This window comes from Pongo abelii, chromosome X (genome assembly GCF_028885655.2).
Source record: "Pongo abelii isolate AG06213 chromosome X, NHGRI_mPonAbe1-v2.0_pri, whole genome shotgun sequence".
Lineage (NCBI taxonomy): Eukaryota > Metazoa > Chordata > Mammalia > Primates > Hominidae > Pongo > Pongo abelii.
The window spans coordinates 89952050-89974488 of NC_072008.2; the positions used below are offsets into that span (position 1 = coordinate 89952050).

General features: G+C 35.0%; 1 protein-coding gene across 6 annotated transcripts in view; it reads right to left on the reverse strand.

Moving 5' to 3' along the window:
• Positions 1–22439, reverse strand: part of HDX (highly divergent homeobox) — a 188735-nt gene that overhangs the window by 134753 nt on the left and 31543 nt on the right. For all 6 annotated transcript variants that reach the window (XR_008518111.2, XM_054544792.2, XM_002831850.6 and 3 more), the window contains one exon: positions 19764–20867. Coding sequence is in view for 5 of the 6 variants with exons in the window: in XM_054544792.2 (XP_054400767.1) it covers positions 19764–20867 (1104 nt within the window). In the remaining variant the exon portion in view is untranslated. The remainder of the gene's footprint in view (positions 1–19763; positions 20868–22439) is intronic.

The window sequence follows — 22439 nt, forward strand, 5'->3', positions numbered from 1 at the left end:
AAAGGAATACAATATTTATTCAGCAATAGATTATATTCAAGAAGAAATTAATGAAAACCAGAAAAAATAATTTAAAATATTGATTATAAAGCAGCTCAGGGAGATACAAAATAATTCAGAAAAATAATACAAAGAAATCAGAAAAACAATTCAGGATATGAAAGAGAAATTTACTAAAAAGGTAGCTATCATTTAAAAAAGAAATTTTGGAAAAATTCATGGAATCAAATAAAAAATCTAAAAAATTCATGGAATCAAATAAAAAATATATTCAAAGCTTCAACAATAGATCACACCAAGCAGAAGAACGAATTTCAGAATGGGAAGATAGGTCTTTTGAAATAACCCAGTCAGACAAAAAAAAAAAAAGATAAAAAAGAATGAATAAAGCCTACATGACACACAGAATACCATAAAGTGCCCAAATATTTAATTTTATTGTGTCCAAGAAGGCAAAAAAAAAAGAAAAAAGTCAAAGCAATAAAAAACCTATTTAGTTAAATAATGGCTGAAAACTTCAAAAGTCTACCAAGAGATTTATGCATCCAAACGCAGGAAACTCAGAGATCCCCAAAGAGATACAATGCTAAAAGGTCTTCTCTATGGCATAATACAGTAAAACTGTCAAAAGGCAAAGGCAAAGAGAGATTCTGAAAACAGCAAGAGAAAAGTATCTAGTCACCTTTATAAAACCCACATCAGGCTAACACCAGATTTCTCAGTAGAAACTTTACAGGCCAGGAGATAGTGGAATGATATCTTCAAAGAGCTGAAAGAAAAACAACCCTGCAAGCCAAGGATATTATACCCAGTAAAGTTATTCTTCACAAATGAATACGAAATAAAGTATTTCCCAGACAAACAAAAGCTGCAATTCACCACCACTAGACTCACCCTGAAATTGTTTAAGGGAATCTGACATGTTGAAGTGAAAGAAAATACTAGCATCATGAAAACACATGAAGGATAAATCCCACTAGAAGAGCAAACACACACATGAGAAAGGGAAAAGACTCCAATGTTACCATTACAGAAAACTGTCAAATTACATTTGTAAACAATAAAAGTAAAAGGAAGGAACAATCCTCAGCAAACTATCACAAGGACAAAAAACCAAACACTGCATGTTCTCACTCACAGGTGGGAATTGAACAATGAGAACACATGGACACAGGAAAGGGATCATCACACACCAGGGCCTGTTGTGGAGTTGGGGGAGGGGGGAAGGATAGCATTAGGAGATATACCTAATGTTAAATGACGAGCTAATGGGTGCAGCACACCAACATGGCACATGTATACATATGTAACAAACCTGCACGTTGTGCACATGTACCCTAAAACTTAAAGTATAATTAAAAAAAGAAAGGAATGAAGGATATTATTAAAAACCACCAGAAATCAACTAGTAAAATGACAGGAATAAATATTCACATATCAATTATGATTTTGAATATAAATGAATTAAACTTTCCACTTAAAATATTTAGACTGGCTAAATGGACAACAACAAAAAAACCATCACTCCACTATATACTGCCTACAAGAAAGCAATCTCACTTATAAAGGCACATATAGACTGACAGTAAAGGGATGGAAAAAAATATTCCATGCAAATGAAAACAAAACAAGAGCAGGAGTAGCAATACTTAGATAAAACAGACTTTAAGTAAAAAACAATAAAAAGAGAAAAGGAAAGTCATTATATAATGATAAAGGGATCAATCCAGCAAAAGGATATACAATTTCTAAGCATATATGCCCCCAACACCAGTGCACCAAGATATACAATGCAAATATTATTAGATTGGGGAAAAAAGAAGAGACTCCAACACAAGCATAGTTAGGAATTTCAAGTCCCCACTTTCAGCCTTAAACAGATCATCTAGACAGAAAGTTAACAAAGAAACACTGTATTTAAACCATAAATTACATCAATTGGACTTAAAAGACATTTACAGAATATTTCATCAAATGGCTACAGAATACACATTCTTCGCAACAGCATATGGAACATTCTCCAGTACAGACCACGTGTTAGGACACAAAACAAATCTCAACAACTTTTTTTAAGTTACAACTATATAGAGTATCTTCTTAGACCACAGTGGAATTAAACTAGAGATCAGTAACAGGAGGAACTTTGGAAAACTTACAAATACATGGATATTAAACAACATGCTTCTGAAAAAGGGGGAAGAAATTAAAGAGAAAATTTAAAAAAGTATTAAAACAAATGAAAATTGAAACAAAGCATACCAAATATAGGTACAGCAAAAGCAATGCTAATGTAAAAGTTTAAAGCAATAAACGCCTAGATGAAAAATTTAGACAGAATTGTATTAAATGAATTCACTTCAAAAATGAGTAAAACACCAACAAACCAAACACAAAATTAATAGAAATAAAGGAATAATAAAGATCAGAGCAGAACTAAACAAAATAGACACTAAAAATCTATAAACTATCAACAAAATGAAAAGTTGCATTCTTAAAAGATAAACAAATTTGATAAACCGCAAGCTAGACTAACCAAGAGAAAAAAAGAAGACATAAATAAATAAAATCAGAAATGAAAAATAGACATTGCAATTGATACTACAGAAATACAAAAGATCATCAGAGACTATAAAGAACAACTATACACTAGCAAACTAGAAAACCTAGAGGAAATGGATACATTTCTGGATGCAAACAACCTATTAAGATTGAATTTAAAAAGAAATAGAAAACCTGAAGAAACCAATAAAAATTACTGAGATTGAATCAGTAACAACAAAAAAAATTCTACCAGAAAAGTCCAAGACTGAATGACTTCACGGCCAAATTCTATGAAACTTACAAGGAAGAAGTAAAACAATTTCCCCTGAAACTATTCCAATAAAATTGAAGAGGTGGGAATTTTCTCTAATTATATAAGGCCAGCATTACCCTGATACCAACACTAGACAAGGATGCAAAAAAAAAAAAACCAAATATTTTAAGCCAGTTACCCTGATTAATACAGACACAAAAACCCTCAAGAAAGTTCTAGTAGAATGAATTCAACCGTACACCAAAAAGATAATACAAAATGATCAAGTGGAATTCTTCCCAGGGATGCTAGGATAGTTCAACACATACAAATCAATTAACATGACACATCATATCAACAAAATGAAGGACAAAAGCCTTATTATCTCAATAGATGCAGAAAAGTGTTTGATAAAATTCGGTATCCCTTCGTGAGAAAAACAACATAGTGGGCCCAGAAGGAATGTACCTCAACATAACAAAAGACAAATATGAAAATCAACAACTAACATCATACTGAATGATAAAGGCCGAAAGTCCTTTTTCTGGGAACTGGAAGAAAATAAGCATGCCTACTTTCACCTCTCCTAGTCAACATAGTAATGGAAGTCCCATCCAGAGTCATCAGGCAAAAGAAAAAATAAAAGGCAGCAACACTGGAAAATAAGTCAAATTTTCCCTCTTTGTAGATGACATGATCTTCTATCTAGGAAAAACCGGAAAATCCACCAAAATAATTCTTAAATCAGATAAATTCAGTAAAATTGGAGGATAAAAAATCAACATATGATAATTAGTAGCATTTCAATAAGCCAATAATAAATTAGCTGAGAAAAAATCAATAAGGCAATGCAATTTACAATAATTACAAAAATAGCTAGGAATAAATTTAACCACAAGGGCAAAAGAATTCTACAAGGAAAACTACAAAACGCTAATGAAAGAAATTGAAGAAGACACAAACAGAAGGATCTCCTAAGCTCATTACAAAAAAAAAAAAAAAAAAAAAAAAAAAAAAAAGTCAGCTGAAAGCATCTCATTACCTGACTTCAAAATACATGACAAGGACAAATAGCATGGTACTGGTATATAAACAGACATGTAGAGCAATGGATCGGAATAGAAAACCCAGAAATAAATCCACAAAGGGAATAAGGCAATAGGACAAAGGCAGTAAGAATGTGTGTTAGAGAAATGATGCCCTTTTCAATAAATGCTACTAGGAAGATTGCATATCCATATGAAGAAGAAGAAACTAGACTCCTGTATATCACAATATGCAAACATCAACTCAAGATAAAACCTTAAACATAAGACTCAAAAATATAAAACTACTGGAAGGAAACATAGGGGAAATACTTCAAGCCATTAGTGTAGACAAAGATTTTATGGCTAAGACCTCAAAAGAAAAGGCAACAAAAACAAAAGTAGATAAAAGGGACTAAATTAAACAGCTTCCCCATAGAAATGGAAACAATAGAGTGGATAGAAAACCTGTTGAATGGGAAGAAATATTTGCAAACTCTTCATCTGACAAGGGACTATTCATTCAGCATACACGACAGACTCAAACAACTCAACAACTAAAAGACAATTTCATCAAAAATTGGCTAATAAGAGAAAGGCAGTGCAAGCTGGCCAATTAGAAGGAACAATTGTCCTCCGTTCAAGAATACCAAACTGAAGAATGATCCACACACACACAAAAATCTTCATAAGATCTAAAAATCAGGTTATCAATCACAGTACTTGGCTTTAACTTAATATCACTGAAAGAGGCAATGAAGAGGATTGGAAAGACAATCTTCAATAGCCGACACCACACCTCCCCCAACCCCAGCAGGATCCATGTGGTGCAGAGAGAAAGTCTGTGCACTTAGGGGAAGGAGAGTGCGGTGATTGTGGGACTTTGCATTGAAAATCAATGCTGACCTGTCAGCAGAAATGAACAATGGTCAGAATTCATCTGGCATGCATGGAGGGAGTATTTAGACCAGCACTAGCCAGAGGGGAATCACTCATCCCAACAGTAGGAACTTGAGTTTTGGCAAGTCTCACCATTGAGGGCTAAAGTGCTTTGCAGTAGTAAGTAAACTTGAAAGACCGTCTATGTCACAAGGATTGCAGTTCCTAGGCACGTCCTGGTACTGTGCTGGGCTCACAGCCAGTACACATGGGCTGCATATGACCTAGTGAGACAACAGCCAGGGCAGTCAAGGGAGTGCTTGTGCCACCTGTCCCCCAACCCTAGATAGTACAGATTGCAGCTGTGGGAGCCACACCTTCCCTTCACTTGAGTAGAGAAGAGGGAAGAGTAAAGAAGACTTTGTCTTGCAACTTTGATAACAGCTCAGCCACAATAGAATAGTATCCAAGGAAGAGTCTTGAGGCTCCTATTTCCAGGGCCTAGCTCCTGAACTACATTTATAGACACACTCTGGGCCAAAAGGGAACCTGCTGCCTTGAAGGAAATGACACAGTCCTGGCAGGATTTATCAGCTGCTGACTGACGTGCCCTTTGAACCTGAGTAGTCAGCAGTGGCAGCCAGGGAGTACTTGCCATGGTACTTGGGTAAGATTCAGATGTGCTGGCTTCAGTTGTGAACAAGCACATTCCCAGCTGTTGTGGGCATGGGGAAAGACACCTTCTACTTGAGAAAAGTAGAGGAAAAAGTAAAGGAGACTTTGTCTTGCAGCTTCAGTACCAGCTCAGCCACAGTAGAGATAGAGCACCAAGCAGGTTCTTGGGGTCCCCGATTCCAGGGCTTGGCTCTTGGGTGGAATTTCTAGATGTGATCTGTGCCAGAGGGGATCCCATTGCCTTGAAGGGAGAGTCTCAAGTATGGCAATATTCACCACAATATAACTGAAAAGTACATTGACCTTGAGTGAACACTGGTAGTAGCCAGGCAGTCTTTGCCATGGGCCTGGGGTGGTGGCGGCTAAGAGGTGAGACACCTCTGCATGTGAAAAAAGTAGGGAAGAGTTGACAGGACTTTGTCTTGTGGCTTGGGGGTCAGTTCAGCCACAGTAGAATAGAACACCAACTAGATTCCTAGGTTTTCCAACTCTGGGCCCTCTCTCTTGGATGTCATCTTTGGACCTGCCAGGGGCCAGGGAGAACTGCCATCCAGAAGAAAAGGACAGAAGCCTGGGTAGCACTGATAATCGTAGAGCCCTAAGACCTTGAGCAAGCACAGGCAGTAACTAGGCTATAATTTCCATGGACCTGGGGTGAGATCCAGTACTGTGCTGGTTTCAGGTCTCACCCAGCACAGTCCCAGTTGTGGTGGCCATAGGGATGCTTGTGTCATCCCTTCCCCAGTTCCAGGTGGCTCAGCGCACAGAGAGACTTTGTTTGAGAAAAAGTAAGGGAAGAGAACAAGAGTCTCTGCTTGGTAATCCAGATAGTTCTTCTGGATCTTATCCAAGACCACTGAGGCAGTACCTATATGAGTCTGTGAGAGATATAGCATTACTGGGCTTAGGGTGCCGCTTATGCAGATATGGCTGCAGTGACCAAGAACTTTTGGATCACAGCACCCAAGTTCCCTTGAATACTTGAAAAGCCTTCCCAAAAAGTACAGGTACAAACAAGCCCAGACAGTGAAGACTACATTCACTATTTAACTATCCAATGCTCAGGCACAGACAAACATCCACAACCATCAAGGCCATCCAGGAAAACATGACCTCACTGAACTAGGCACTAGACACTAATTGTGGACAGACAGAAATATGGGACCTTTCACACTAAGAATTCAAAATAGTTGTTTTGAGAAAACTCAAAGAAATTCAAGATAACACACAGAAGAAATTCACCAGCCTATCAGATAGATTTAACAAAGAGATTGAAATAACTAAAGAGAATAAAGCAGAAATTCTGGAACTGAAAAATGCAACTGACATACAGAAGAATGCATCAGAGTATCTTGGGAGCAAAATTGATCATGCAGAATAAAGAATTGGCAAGCTTGGAGACATGCTATTTGAAAATAAACAGCCAGAGAAGACAAAATATAAAATAATACAAAATAATGAAGCATGCCTACACCATCAATAACATAACCTCAAAAGGGCAAATCTAAGAGATTTTGGCCTCAAGGAGGAAGTAGAGGGATAGGACTATAAAGTTTACTCAAAGGGATAATAGCAGAATTTCCCAAACCTAGGGAAAGATATTAATATTCAACTATAAGAAAGTTATAGAACAGCAAGTAGGCTTAAGCCAAATAAGACTACCACAAGATATTTAATAATCAAGCTCCCAAAAGTCAAGGATAAAAAAGGATCCTAAAAGCAGCAAGAGAAAAGAAACAAATGACATACAATGAAGCTCCAATACATCTGGCAGAAGCCTTTTCAGTGGAAACTTTACATGCCAGGAGACAGTGGCATAATATATTTAAACTGCTGAAGAAAAAAGAAATTGTCCTAGAATAGTGTATCCAGCAAAAATATCCTTCAAACATGAAGGATAAATAATTACTTTCCCAGACAAACAAAAGCTGAGGATTTCATCAATACCTTATCTGTCTATGAGAAATGCTAAAGGGAGTTCTTGAATCTGAAAGAAAAATATTTTAATGAGCAATAGGAAATCATCTGATGGTACAAATCTCCCTGTTAATTGTAAGTACAGAGAAAATCACAGAATTTTATAACACTATTACTGTGATATTTAAAGTACTCATATCTTGAGTAGGAAGACTAGAAGACAAACCAATAAAAAATAACATTTTTTATTAGATTTTTCTTTGCTTGTTTGTTTATGCAATCAGTGTTAAGTTGTCATCAGTTCAAAATAATGGGTTATAAGATATTATTTGAAAACATCATGGAAACCTCAAATCAAAAAGCATACAACGGATACACACAAAATAGAAATAAAAACATAGCACCAGAGAAAATTTCCTTCAATAAAAGGAAGACAAGAAGAAAGGAGAAAAGAAAGAGAAGACCACAAAATAACCAGAAAACAAATAAAATGGCAGGAGTGAGTTCTTACTTATCAATAACAATATTAAATGTAAATGGACTAAACTCTCTAATCAACAGACATAAGCTGAATGAATAAAAAAGTAAGACCCAGTGATCTGTTGCCTATAAAAAACACACTCCACCTATAAAGACACACCTAGACTGAAAATAAAGACATGAAAAACAAATTCCTTGTTAATGGAAATCAAAGAAGAGCAATAATAGCCATACTTATATTAGACAAAATAGATTTGAAGACAAAAAGTATAAAAAGAGATAAAGAAAGTCATTATATAATGAAAAGGGGTCAAAACATCAAGAGGCTATAACAGTTGTAAATATATATGCACCAAACACTGGGGCACATAGATATATAAAACATATATTATTTGGGGTAAAGAGACAGATAGACTCCAACATAATAACATCTAGAGACTTTGACAACCTACTTTCAGCACTGGACAGATAATCCATGCAGGAAATCAACAAAGAAACACCAGACTTAATCTGCACCATAGACCAAATAAATCTAATAGTTATTTACAAAACATTTCATCCAGTGGCGGCAGAGTACACATTCTTCCCCTCAGCACAAGGATCATTCTCAAGCATAGACCACATGTTAGGCCACAAAATCTTCTTTTTTTTTCTTGGCTATTTTAAAGCTTTATTTTGACATAACTATATTTACAGAAGTACACACAAATTATTTAATAGAATGCCATGTAAATTTAACTTCTCCTACACAATTTGGACCACAAACTTGGTACATGGCTTAAGATTTTTTAAAAAATCACAATGTGGTTTATCTATTACTAATGTATAAAAGACTCTCTATAAAATACTGCTAAAGTAGACTCAAGAACCTTAAGGAATGTACTTTTGGTTCACCTCAGAAAAATAACACATATTGTACTACATATGTTTATAATACTGGTGCAAGAAAACATTGAAAACATTGTTGTAATGTCTTAATGCCAGCATAGAAACTTCAATAACTAATAGATATGTAAGGGAGTGAGAGGGAGCCTATGTACACATTTGAAACTGTAATAAGATATCTGACTTATTTAATATTGCATGTAGAGGGTAAGTATACTAAAATCAAAATTTGAGTAATTTCTTCAGTCTGAATTAATACTATGTGCTCTCTTCATCTCATGAGGTCAACAAGAAAATGGGGCATGCTAGCTGTAACTTTTTCTGATGTATGAAAAATCATAAATTATGTTTCTTTCTCAGCTTTTCAGTCTAGAAGTGGCAGTATACTACAGCAATGTATTTCTTCCATTGTCAACATGCATAGAGTGACATATAATGTATACTAGAATTTTAATTTGTGTCATCACTTGTGCAAAATGTAACACGCTAACGTTTTGTTTGATCATAAGAAAAAATTCTAGCTTCAATTCTATCCAGTGTGGGGGAGGGGAAATTGGAAAATAAAAACATTCAAACAGTTGTGTGCAAATATCATATTTTTCAAATGGAAGAATTTCCAACTGAACCAGAAGTTCATACTGCTAATACACATTTCATTGAAACATTTTTTAATAAGTACAAATACCTGGTATTAAAGTTCAAAACCTAATACAGGCCAGACAATTAAGTTCTTATTTTCTGGAGGAAGGCCTCAAGTCCCAATCAATTTCTAGTAACAATGTTTTTGCAGATCAATTTAATAATGAGGGGTTTTTATTTCCTTCATATTTTTGTATTGGTCTTAAAGACTAGATTAAAATTTAGTTCAATTCCCCAGAAAGCAACTGGTTTTACTTTTGCATTATCAAAAAAAAAAAAAATCCACAAAAAAACCTCTTCTCCAAACCAAGTCCTAATACTGAATCTGTGCTCAAGATGAATCTTTTTCTGTATGATGTAAATGGTTACTTAGGTGAAATGTACCCATGAACATTAAAACTGGTTGTTTGAAAGATTTAGCTAGACTTATAATTTAAGTTTTAAAACATAAATATATGTAGCTTGATCTTCTGTTGATAGTGATTATCAGACCCTAGATTTCAACATTTACAAATTCCCATTCATGCACACAAAACATATACCATAATCACATAACTTACTCCTCATAGATTGAGAGATTCTTCTGTTGCTTTGAATCTTTGGCCTCCCAGTCAATTTCAAGGTCAAACAACTTTTAACTCAAACTTCACTCTCAGACTATTAACAAATTTCCACCCACACATGATTAATGCTTATCATGTACCCACACATGATATTTCCTATTCTACTGGCAAAATTGGAAACCTGCCTCAAAGAGGTCATCAGATTTAAGAAAAATGGACCATAAACTGTTTATTGCAAAATATACTATGAAAGGTCAGAATTCAAGATTCCCTATTGGTGTCATACTTCATTTTACTGCAATGAATAAGTGCTTTCAGAAAAAAAAGAAAGAAATCTTATGTTGGATTATTTCATACTTTTTAGATACTAGCTAAAGAACCTACAAAAATGTTTTGGAGTATACACCCTACCAAAAAAGTGTTTTAAAAACTCAGAAAATTTAATTATATCAAGTATCTTCTCTGGTCACAATGGAATAAAACTAGAAATCAATAACAAGAGCAAGGGTGGAAACTATAAAAACACATGGAAATTAAACAATATGTTCCTGAACGATCAGTAGGCTAATTAAGAAAATAAAAAGAGGCCGGGCGCGGTGGCTCATGCCTGTAATCCCAGCACTTTGGGAGGCCGAAGAGGGCGGATCACGAGGTCAGGAGATCGAGACCATCCTGGCTAACACAGTGAAACCCCATCTCTACTAAAAATACAAAAAATTAGCCAGGCGTGGTGGCGGGCACCTGTAGTCCCAGCTGCTCGGGAGGCTGAGGCAGGAGAATGGCATGAACCCGGGTGGCAGAGCTTGCAGTGAGCCGAGATCGTGCCACTGCACTGCAGCCTGGGAGACAGAGCGAGACTCGATCTCAAAAAAAAAAAAAAAAAAAAAACAGAAGAAAAGTAAAATAATATTTAAAAATTTCTCAAAACAAATGATAATGATAAAACAACACACCCCAAACAATGGGATATAGCAAAAGCAGCACTAAGACGAAAGTTTAAAGCTGTAAGTGCCTACATTCAAAAAGTAGAAAAAATTTAGATAGACAACTAAAGATGCATTTCAGAGAACTAGAAAAGAAAGAGCAAACAAAACCCAAAGTTATTAGAAAAAAAATAAAAATCAGAGCAGAAATCAAGGAAATTGAAATAAAAAATAGTACAAAAGATCAATGAAGTTAAAAGTTGGTTTTTAAAAAATATAAGAAAATTGACAAACCTTTAGCGAGACTAACTGTGGGGAGAAAAGAGAGAAGACTCAAATAAACAAAATCAGAGGTAAAAAAGGAGACGTTACAACTGATAGTGCAGAAATTCAAAGGATCATTAGAGGCTATAATGAGCAACTATATGCCAATAACTTGGAAAACCTAAAAGGAACTGAAAAATTTCTAGATACATACAACCTACCAAAATTGAACCATTAAAGCATCCAAAACCTGAACAGATCAATAATAAGTAACAAGATTGCAGCAATAACAAAAAGTCTCCCAGCAAAGAAAAGCAAGGGACCTTATATCTTCACTGCTAAATTTTACCAAGCATTTAAGAACTAATACCATTCCTACTCAAACTATTCCAAAAGATAGAGGATGAGAACATACTTCCAAACTCATTCTATAAGGCCAGTATCACCCTAATACCAAAACCAGACAAAGATGTCTCAAAACAAAACAAAACAAAAACTACAGACAAATATTCCTGATGAATATTGATACAAAAACTTCAACAAAATACTAGCAAATTGATCATAAGAACAGATTAAAAAGATCATTCATTATGGCTAAGTTGGATTTATTGCAGAAACTTAAAGATGGTTAAACTTATGCAAATTAACCAATGTGATACATCATATCAACAAAATGAAGGAACAAAACCATATGATCATTTGAATTGATGCTGAAAATTATTTGATAAAACTCAATATCCCTTCATGATAAAAAGAAAAATGATTATCAAAAACTGGGTACAGGAGGAGCATACCACAACACATTAAAAGCCATATACGACAGATCCACAGGTAGTATCATACTGAATGGGGACAAAATGAAAGCCTTTCCTCAAAGATGTGGAAAACAACCAGAATGCCCACTTTCACCACTGTTATTCAAAATAGTACTGGAAGTACTAGCTAGAGCAATCAACCAAGAGAAAGAAAGAAATAAGTTTGAAAGGGGAAGTCATATTATCTTTGTTTGCAGATGATATAATCATATATTTGGAAAAATCTAAACACTCTGCCAAAAAACTATTAGAACTAATAAACAAATTGAGTAAAGTTGCAGGATATAAATTCAACATACAAAAATCTGTAGCATTTCTAAATGCTAACAGCAAACATTCTGGAAAGAAAGTAATCCCATTTACAATAGCTACAAAAATAATATAATACCTAGGAAATTACTAAAAGAGAAGTGAAAGATCTCCATAATGAAAACTATAAAACATTGATGAAAGAAATTGAAAAGGACACAACAGAACTGATAGTCCATGCTCATGAATTACAGGAATCAATATTTTTAAAGTGTCTATACTATGTAAAGCAATCTATAGATTCAATTCAATCCCTATCAAAATACCAATGACATTCTTCACAGAAACAGAAAAAAAAAAATCCTAAAATCTATCTGGAACCATAAAAGAACCAGAATATCCAAAGCTATCCAGAGCAAAAAGATCAAAGCTGGAGGAATCACATTACCTGACTTCAAATTATGCTACAAAGCTGTAGTAACCAAAATAGCATGATACTGGCATAAGAACATACACATAGACAAATGAAACAGAATAGAGAACCCAGAAACAAATCCATACATCTACAGTGAACTCATGCTTGACAATATTGCCAAGAACATACGCTAGGAAAAGGACAGCCTTTTCAACAAATGGTGCTAGGAAAACTGGACATCCATATGGAGAAGAATGAAACTAGACCCCTATCTCTCACTATATAAATTTTTTTAAAAAATAAAAGTATTAAAAACAAATCTAAGACCAGAAACTATGAAATTACTAGAAGAAAACTTTGGCAAAAATCTCCAGGACACTGCACTTGACAAAGATTTCTTGAGCAATACTCCACAAGCACAGGAAACCAAAGCAAAAATGGACAAATGGGATCACATCAAGTTAAAAAGTTTCTGCACAGCAAAGGAAACAATCAACAAAGTGAAGAGACAACACACAGAATGGGAGAAAAATACCTACAAACTACCTGTCTGACAAAGGATTAATAATCAGAATACATAAGGAGCTCAAACAACTCTGTAAGAAAAAAATCTAACAATCTGATTAAGTAATGGGCAAAATATCCGAACAGATATTTCTCGAAAGAAGACATACAAATTGCCAACAGGCATATGAAAAGGTTCTCCACATCATTAATCATTGGACAATTGCAAATCAAGACTAAAATAAGATATCATCTCACCCCAGTTAAAATGGTTTTTATCCAAAAGACAGGCAATAACAAACGCTGGTGAAGATGTAGAGAAAAGGGAATCCTCATAAACTGCGGGTGGGAATACAAATTAGTACACGCACTATGGAGAAGAGTTGGCGGTTCCTCAGTAAACTAAAAATAGAGCTACCATAAAATCCAGCAATAAAGGTATCAGTATTTATCCAAAATAAAGGAAATTAGTAAATTGAAGAGATATCTGCACTCCCATGTTTATTGCAGCACTATTCACAATAGACAAGATTTGGAAGCAACCTAAGTGTCCATCAACAGGTGAATAGATAAAGAAAATGTGGTTCGTATACACAATGGAGAACTATTCAGTCATAAATAACAATGAGGTCCTGTCATTTGACACAACAGGGATGGAACTGGAGGTCATTATGTTAAGTCAAATAAGCCAGGCACAGAAAGACAAACATCATATATTCTCACTTAGTTGCAGGAGCTAAAATTTAAAACAATTGAACTCATGGAGATAAAGAGTAAAGAGATGATTACCAGAGGCTGGAAAGAGTAGTGTATTTTTTACAATCAAAGTTCAATAAGCCAAAATACCAATGTGGCAAATAAGTATTGTGCTGTTCTTTTGATACTAAAGAAAACAAAACCCAGTAAAGTAGTCAGAACATTCATCATCATAATTGAGTGATATTGTTCTATTAATAAAAAATTAAGAATTTTTTTAAAAATTGGCATCAGAGTAATAAACTTAGAAAAAAATTAACGAAATAGAAATTTTCTCTACTGAAAAGTTCATAACATTCTTGAAAGAAATTTGAACAGATGTAATGACTGAAAAATCATAACACATTCATGGATCAGAAAACATAATATGAAGTATTAATGCATACTATGACATGAATGAACCTTAAAAACATCACACTAATTGAGAGAAGCCAGTCTCGAATGGCCCATATTATATGACTCCATTTACATTAAAATGCAGAAAAGATAAATCCATAGAGATAGAAAGATTAGTGGTTGCTTGCTTAGTGCCAGGATAGGGGATGCCATGTGCTAATGGGTATGGGGTTCATTTTTGAGGTGATTAAATGTTCGAAAATTAGATTGTGGTGCTGCTTGAACAACTTTGTGAATATGTTAGAAACCACTGAATTCACACTTTTAATGTGTGAATTTTATATTATGTAATATATGTCTTAATCAAATTATTTAAAAGTGATCCCTGCTAACTCTACCCACTCAACACAGATTGCAATTACTTTTTTAAAAACTTGAATATTTTCCTGAGAGTCATTTTGACCAAGTCACTCAATCTTACTAGCTCTCATTTTCCTCAGGTAAAATAACATTTGAGTTGGTTTAAATGCCATGATATTTAAAGTTTCTATTGTTATTAAACTTTCGTTTCTTTTTAACAAACGCACTAAAGTCCAGAAGTAATAAAGAAAGTTGGAAGACATTACCAAGGCACTTTTACTAATAGAAATGTATCATGCTTATAAAGATTTTTAAAGGAAGTTCACCAAAGTGCTTTACTTCTGTTAATTCCAAAGACCTTCTAAAATCCGTGAGAAATGGGAATGCAATTAATTATCAAGCCACAATAATAACTGAAATGATAAATGTTGTATTTATGGCGCCTTTCTTTCAAAGTGCCCCAATATCTTCACAAAGATGATCATTAATAAACTTTAATCACAACAGCACTCTTGTGATAAGCAGGCAGTCTGACATAGAGGCAATATGAAAAGTGAATGGCACTTTGGAGGGAGACCAATATGATTGTAATCTGGCTCCATGAGTGAGGTTAGCCTGGAGAGTTTTTGAAATGGAACTTGATTGTTCCTAGTATCTTGCTATAGTAACATCCTGCCAGTTCCCTTAATACCACTTCAACCCTTAATATTATATTCCCAAGAGGCTCCTAAAGAGAGCTGATTTTAACTTCTTAGTATCCTTTAGGATTTTTTCAATTTGTACTCAGTTTTCTAGATAGTTTGATACTATACTATCCTCCAGAAATAGTATCACGGCTTGAAGATAAGTGGTGTAACACAGAAAAGAGGCAGCTATCTCTGTTATATAGTTTCAGGGTGAGAAACTCAAGAGAATTGTTTGTTTTCTTACAGTTTCATAGCAAGAATGTTGACAAAATGGAGAACTACAAACCACTGCTCAAGGAAATAAGAGAGGACACAAATAAATGAAAAAACATTCCATGCTCATGGAAAGGAAGAATCAATATCGTGAAAATGGTCATAGTGCCCAAAGTAACATATAGACTCAATGCTATCCCTATCAAGCTACTATTCACTTTCTTCACAGAATTAGACAAAACTACTTTAAATTTCATATGGAACCAAAAAAGAGCCCACATAGTCAAGACAATCCTAAGCAAAAAGAACAAGACTGGAGGCATCACACTACCTGACTTCAAACTACACTACAAGGCTACAGTAACCAAAACAGCATGGTACTGGTACCAAAACAGACATATAGACAAATGGAACAGAACAGAGGCCTCAGAAATAACACCACACATCCACAACCATCTGATCTTTGACAAACCTGACAAAAACAAGAAATGGGGAAAGGGGAAATGGATTCCCTATTTAATAAATGGTGTTGGGAAACCTGGCTAGCCATATGTAGAAAATTGAAACTGAACCCCTTCCTTACACCTTATACAAAAATTAACTCAAGATGGATTAAAGACTTAAACGTAAGACCTAAAACCATAAAAATCCTAAAACAAAACCTAGGCAATACCATTCAGGACATAGGTATGGGCAAAGACTTCATGACTAAAACACCAGAAGCAATGGCAATAAAAGCCAAAATTGACAAATGGGATCTAATTAAACTCAAGAGCTTCTGCACAGCAAAAGAAACTATCATCAGAGTGAACAGGCAACCTACAGAATGGGAGAAAATTTTTGCAATCTATCCATCTGATAAAGGGCTAATATCCAGAATCTACAAAGAACTTAAACATATTTACAAGAAAAAAAAAACAATCTCATCAAAAAGTGGGCAACGGACATGAACAGGCACTTCTCAAAAGAAGACACTTATGCAGCCAACAAACATATGAAAAAAAGCTCATTATCACTAGTCAGTAGAGAAATGCAAATCAAAACCACAATGAGATAACATCTCATGCCAGTCAGGAAACAACAAATGCTGGAGAGGATGTGGAGAGATAGGAATGCTTTTACACTGTTGGTGGGAATGTAAATTAGTTCAACCATTATGGAAGACAGTGTGGCGAATCTTCAAGGATCTAGAACCAGATATACCATTTGACCCAGCAATCCCATTACTGGTATATACCCAAAGGATTATAAATCATTCTACTATAAAGACACATGCATACGTATGCTTATTGCAGCACTATTCACAGTAGCAAAGACTTGGAACCAATCCAAATGCCCATCAATGATAAACTGGATAAAGAAAATGTGGCACATATACACCATGGGATACTATGCAGCCATCAAAAAGGATGAGTTTATGTCCTTTGCAGGAGCATGGATGAAGCTGGAAACCATCATTCTCAGCAAACTAACACAAGAACAGAAAACCAAACACTGCATGTTCTTGCTCTTAAGTGGGAGGTGAACAATGAGAACACGTGGACACAGGGAGAGGAACATCACACACTGGGGCCCGTTGGGGAGCGGGTGCCTAGGGGAGGGATAACATTAGGAGAAATACCTAATGTAGACGATGGGTTGATGGGTGCAGCAAACTACTATGGCAGATGTATGCCTATGTAACAAACCCGCACGTTCTGCACATGTACCCCAGAACTTAAAGTATAATAATAATAATAATAATAATAGAAAGTTGACAAAATGACCACAGATTCTAAGTTCTGATCCAAGAGTGTTGGTGATAGAGCTTCAGCAACACCTTGGAGGGTAAAACTCCACGGATTCCACTTCCCCAGGCTGCCTTGATTTTCCAAATATGAACTAACTAAAAAGAAAAGTTGAGGTAAAGTGATTCCCCAGGGCTTCTCCACCATATTCTCTCAAGTCAGGTTGGCTTACACAGGTCTGATATAGTATAACAATGGGCTTTTAATAGTTGTAATGAAGGTGATAACTTACTTCCAGTCTTCTTTTAGCCAGTACTACAAGTTTTCTTTCTGTTAACTTGTGATAATTGTGGTCTGTGCAAAATTTTACTTGAAATTGGAACATAAATGAGACATAGACTAGCAGAGTTTCATTAACTTTCCAACTATGAGTTCATATGTATAAGAAGTTTATGTGCCAGGAAAGGTACAAAGAGCCTTGCATAGATTTTTTTTTTTTCCATTTCCTGTCACAAGATTCCTGTGAAGTAGGAATTAGTACCCACATTATACAAATAAAGAAACTGTTACACAAAGAGGATAAGCCACTGGCTATACCTTCTTATCTGTTCACAAGTAGAAAGTGGCAGAGCTTGAATTTGAATCCAGGTCTGTCCATGCTCTAAGCCTATACTCTAAATTGTTATGTCGGGTTGCCTTTCTTTTAAGAAGATTACCATTCATACGACAGTTGCTAAATTTTGTTGCAATAAATAAAATAAAAGCAGGTTCTTTTATTTTAAAAAATTGTTTCTTTAAAAGTTCTGTCAGAAAAAAATAGAGACTGTGTAAAGGTAAAATCACAGGTTAAATTATCCTTTAGGGAGTGGTGGGTTTAAAAAAAATTTAAATTAAACCTTGCAGTCTCAGGTTTCCCAGTAAGTCAAATACAGTTGAAATAGTTATGCTGTATGGTAAAGCAGAAAATATGATAAATAATAAATTGCTGAGTTGGAATTCTGGTTCTGTCATTTACTAGCTATGTAATCCTAGGCAAGCAATTGAAATATGGATAAAATGCCTATCTGTCCAGATCATCATAAAGATTAAATAAGATTGGTTATATAAAGTGACCAAATGTCCCAGCATATGGTCAGCCCTCAACAAATGGTAAGTGTTATTGTTACTACTATTATTAAGAACAACACTGAAGGGGTAAAGAAGTACAAAAGAGTAGGTGAATGAAAGAGGGGTGTGTAGAGGATCTTAATGGTATGATTCAATGTTACTCTAAGCATGCTTCTTTAAAGGGCACACACATAAAAATGAGTCAATTATCAATAAAGAATGACTGTTAATGATGATGATGGAGTTCTTGTGTTATGGCCAGATGACAGAGGGATGCTTCCTATACTGTATTATTGCTTTTCATTTTCAAGCAGGGAGCTGTAAGATGGAGGGAGCTAAAAGAAGATCCTTAAAATGGTTCAGAACAGCCTGGAAGCATCTTAAATCCAGACAAATCTTAAGTATTGTGGTTGAAAAGATAGGAAGTGCTAGGCTGGGCCAGTGGCTCACCCCTGTAATCCCAGCACTTTGGGAGGCTGAGGTGGGCGGATCACCTGAGGTCAGGAGTTCAAGACCAGCCTGGTCAACATGGTGAAACCCCATCTCTACTAAAAATACAAAAATTAGCTGGGCGTGGTGGCACACGCCTGTAGTCCCAGCTACTCAGGAAGCTGAGGCAGGAGAATCGCTTGAACTGGGGAGCAGAGGTTGCAGTGAGCCGAGATCACGTCACTGCACTCCAGCCTGGACGACAGAGCGAGACTCCGTCTAAAAAAAAAAAAGGAAAAGAAAAGATAAGAAGTTCTAGCCAGTAGTAAGGAAAAATGGCAACCATCCAAGCTCTGCTATTCAAATTCTCTAAAGCGGATTTTTCAGAGGGAATGATCTATAGGATAAGAGATGTTGTCAGGTAGGCATATACCTCACTGCTAATGTGATTATTTGGAGCATACCTGAACAATTGAATATATGAAACAGTAAATAAGTAACAACTATTTTAAGCACAGGTCTAAAATTGCAATAATTCTTACTCTGAATATGTCTTTTCCCTATAAACATTTTTAAATGACTATTTGACTACTGTCTCACTTAATGTTTTAATAAAGCATTTACATTTATAAAAAGCAGTTGGCTGAGTTACCATAGCCTCTGACTTATCAGCCATCGGCACCTAAAGAAATTATTGACTTGCCTGGTTATGTACCAGGGAAGCCACCACTCATCTAGTGACAGCTCCCAAAAAATGCAACTGAAAACCATTACAGGAATAATCTATGTTCAAGAGCATGAGCCTGACCAATTTAACCCTATTTTAGTAATGGGAAATTCCATGCTACCTATTAAGCTCTCATTTCCAGAACAAAATCATTTTAAACGTCAGGAAAAGACTGCCATGTTATAAAAATGACTATATTCCATGAAAAAAAGACCTTATCATTTAAAAACATGAGAAACAAAGCACAAGATTCTTCAAGGAGTTAACCCCAAACTGCCACTTTGAAGCAAAAATCTCACTTTACTTCAATATATGAGTTAAGTGATCCAGGTCCCAAATCTAACTGGATACACACACAGTTTTTAAAACCTTTATAAAATAAATTTACACATTACCTGGTAATTGTTTTGGTTTTGTGATAATCTCAATTGGTTTGATGATGCAAAATGAGGAGAAAAATTACTCCGTAATGGATTGGTATTACTGTACATCGTACTAGATGCTGTATGTAATGAGGTCCGTGGTGTCAAATGGTAGTTTCTGTTTTGATACAGTACATTGTCTGACATATCTCTAATATTCACCATTTGTGAATTTGGCATATTTCTTCCTGGTCCGGGCAAGGTTGTACTTTGGTTCTCAGCTCGAAGGGAACTGCCACTTTCATAAAATCTCGAATAGCTTGGTATCTGTGCTCTCATCGATGCCAGCTCTTCCTCTCTGGCATATTCATCCTCAGCATCTCCAGTCTCCATTGCAATGGACAAACAATTTCCTTCTGCTGAGCTAGGCTTCTGTGGGGCATTTCCTCCCAGAATTCTCTGGGGGTAATCGCTAACTGCCAGTGAAAACACTTCACGGATTTCCAAGTTTTGTGTTCTACAGTAAGGGTCTCTAATAGTTGGCTTTTGCCCACATAAGTTATGTAATGCTGGACCTGTGTGTTCAGGCTTATATGACCTTTGAATCCCAACTGGTTCAATTTTACAAGGTCGGTGGCACACAGAAGGCTTTTGAGGTACTGTCATTTCAGAAGCTTGTACTGAAGAGTTTCCATAGTTTTTCTTTGTGTGATTGAATACTGAGTTTCCAGCATTTAGCACACTTGTCTGTCTTGATAAAATAATTGTTTTTTCACCTAGAAGTAGGGAAGCATTTTTACAGTGTGCTACTTGTCTTTGAACAGGAATGTGTAACTGAAACTCAGTATCATTTTTAGTGGCTGTTTTCTGAATAGGGATTTTATGTGCTTCTGTAATTTGTGTGTCTGTATGTTTGTTTGTTCCTTGTCTACTTGATGAACTGGCTGGACTGTATATACCAGTTACAATGACATCATTATTGGCAGATGTCCAAGAAGACTGCTGGCTTGAGGGTCGAGCAATATTAACCACATTTCTGACTGTAATGTCTGGAGCTGACAAAGAGGTTCCTGTTGTTGCTGTTCCAGATTCAGAGTTCTTACTACTCATCTTTCTTCTCTTATTGCCAACCCACGTCTGGAAGGATAAAACATGGTATTATGAAAAAAAATTAAAAACAAACCAAGAAAAAGCAAATTTTACGTGATACATTATATTTTCATTTGTCTTGGAACCAAGGTGTACATAAAGGTAAAAGAAAAAGGTAAAATAACAGAAAAACTGACTAAAGTATAAAGGCAAAAGATGATCAGGGACTCACACTTAATAAATACCTTCAAACTTTGAGAACAGAGTGTATTATTGTTTCTCTCCTCATAACCTATCCAACTAATATGTATCAAGAAACCTAAAAATGTTTATACACTTTGACATAGTAAATACATTTATGGTAATTTATCCTAAAAGTAACCTACAAATGTAGATAAAGTTTATATGCAATGATGTTCATCATATATTTATTTATAATACTGAAAAATTAAAAACATACTAAAGGTAGGCTATTTAATGGCATTAAGAAATGCTCATAATATTGTTAAACAAATACACATTTGCAGTCTTTAGACTCATCAACTTCCATTTTATAAATATATCATAACTTGCTTAATTTCATACTATCAGATATTTGTAGTATTTTTTGAAATGTTCTTTCTTATAAGTTATATTGCCATATACCTCATCGTAGATGCATCTTTGTACTGCTGCTCTATTAGAATGCAATACTAAAAGAAAAATTGCTAGGCTCTAATATTTTCAAAGTGCCCTCCAATGTATGAGTTGTGGTTTCCTCACACCCTCACCAAGAGCTTTCATTATCTTTTTGTAGTCTTTACTAGTCTGGGAGTTAATAAAAAGTGTATAATTGCTGCTTTGACATGAATTTCTATGGTTACAATATTACTTTCATAGAATTGCCTATCCATTACCTTTACCTATTTTTATATTGAGGTGTTTACCTTTTTAAATTGATTTCTATGCAAGAGTAACTTTCTACTAAAGTAAGTAATAATTCTTTGTTACAAGCTGCAATTTTTTGTTTTCAGTTTGTCACTAATCTATGGTAGTTATTGTCTTCTTTACATTTTTCTCTACTTACCAAATTTTATACAATAAATATATATTTTGTAAACAGAATAAGATTATTAATAAAAATAATACTAGTGGTTGGTGTTTAGGATTTAATTACAAAATACATATTTTAATGTAAGTAATTTATTATAATTATCTTAGTATTATTTTTCTGAGTCATGGATCTTCTTAAATTATACAATAAGAAATATATTCTATAATGTGATTACTAAACTTTATAGTAATTCCTAAATGCATACCATATTATAAACACCAAAGCACATTAATCCATTAAGAATTAAACAGGCCATGCACAGTGGCTCATGCCTGTAACTCCAGCACTTTGGGAAGCCAAGGCAGGAGGATCGCTTGAGGCCAACATTTTGAGACCAGCATGGGCAATATAGTGGGACTCAGTCTCCACCAAATATTTTCCTAAAAAAAGAATTAAAGTAAATGAAAAATGAAAACATTAAATGAACTAGCCTTGAACAAACAATAGTTCAGAGTATATTTGTTTAACTTTCGTATGGATGTGTTTTTGAAGACCACATAAATTGTCCAGTTTTCAATGTTTACTGT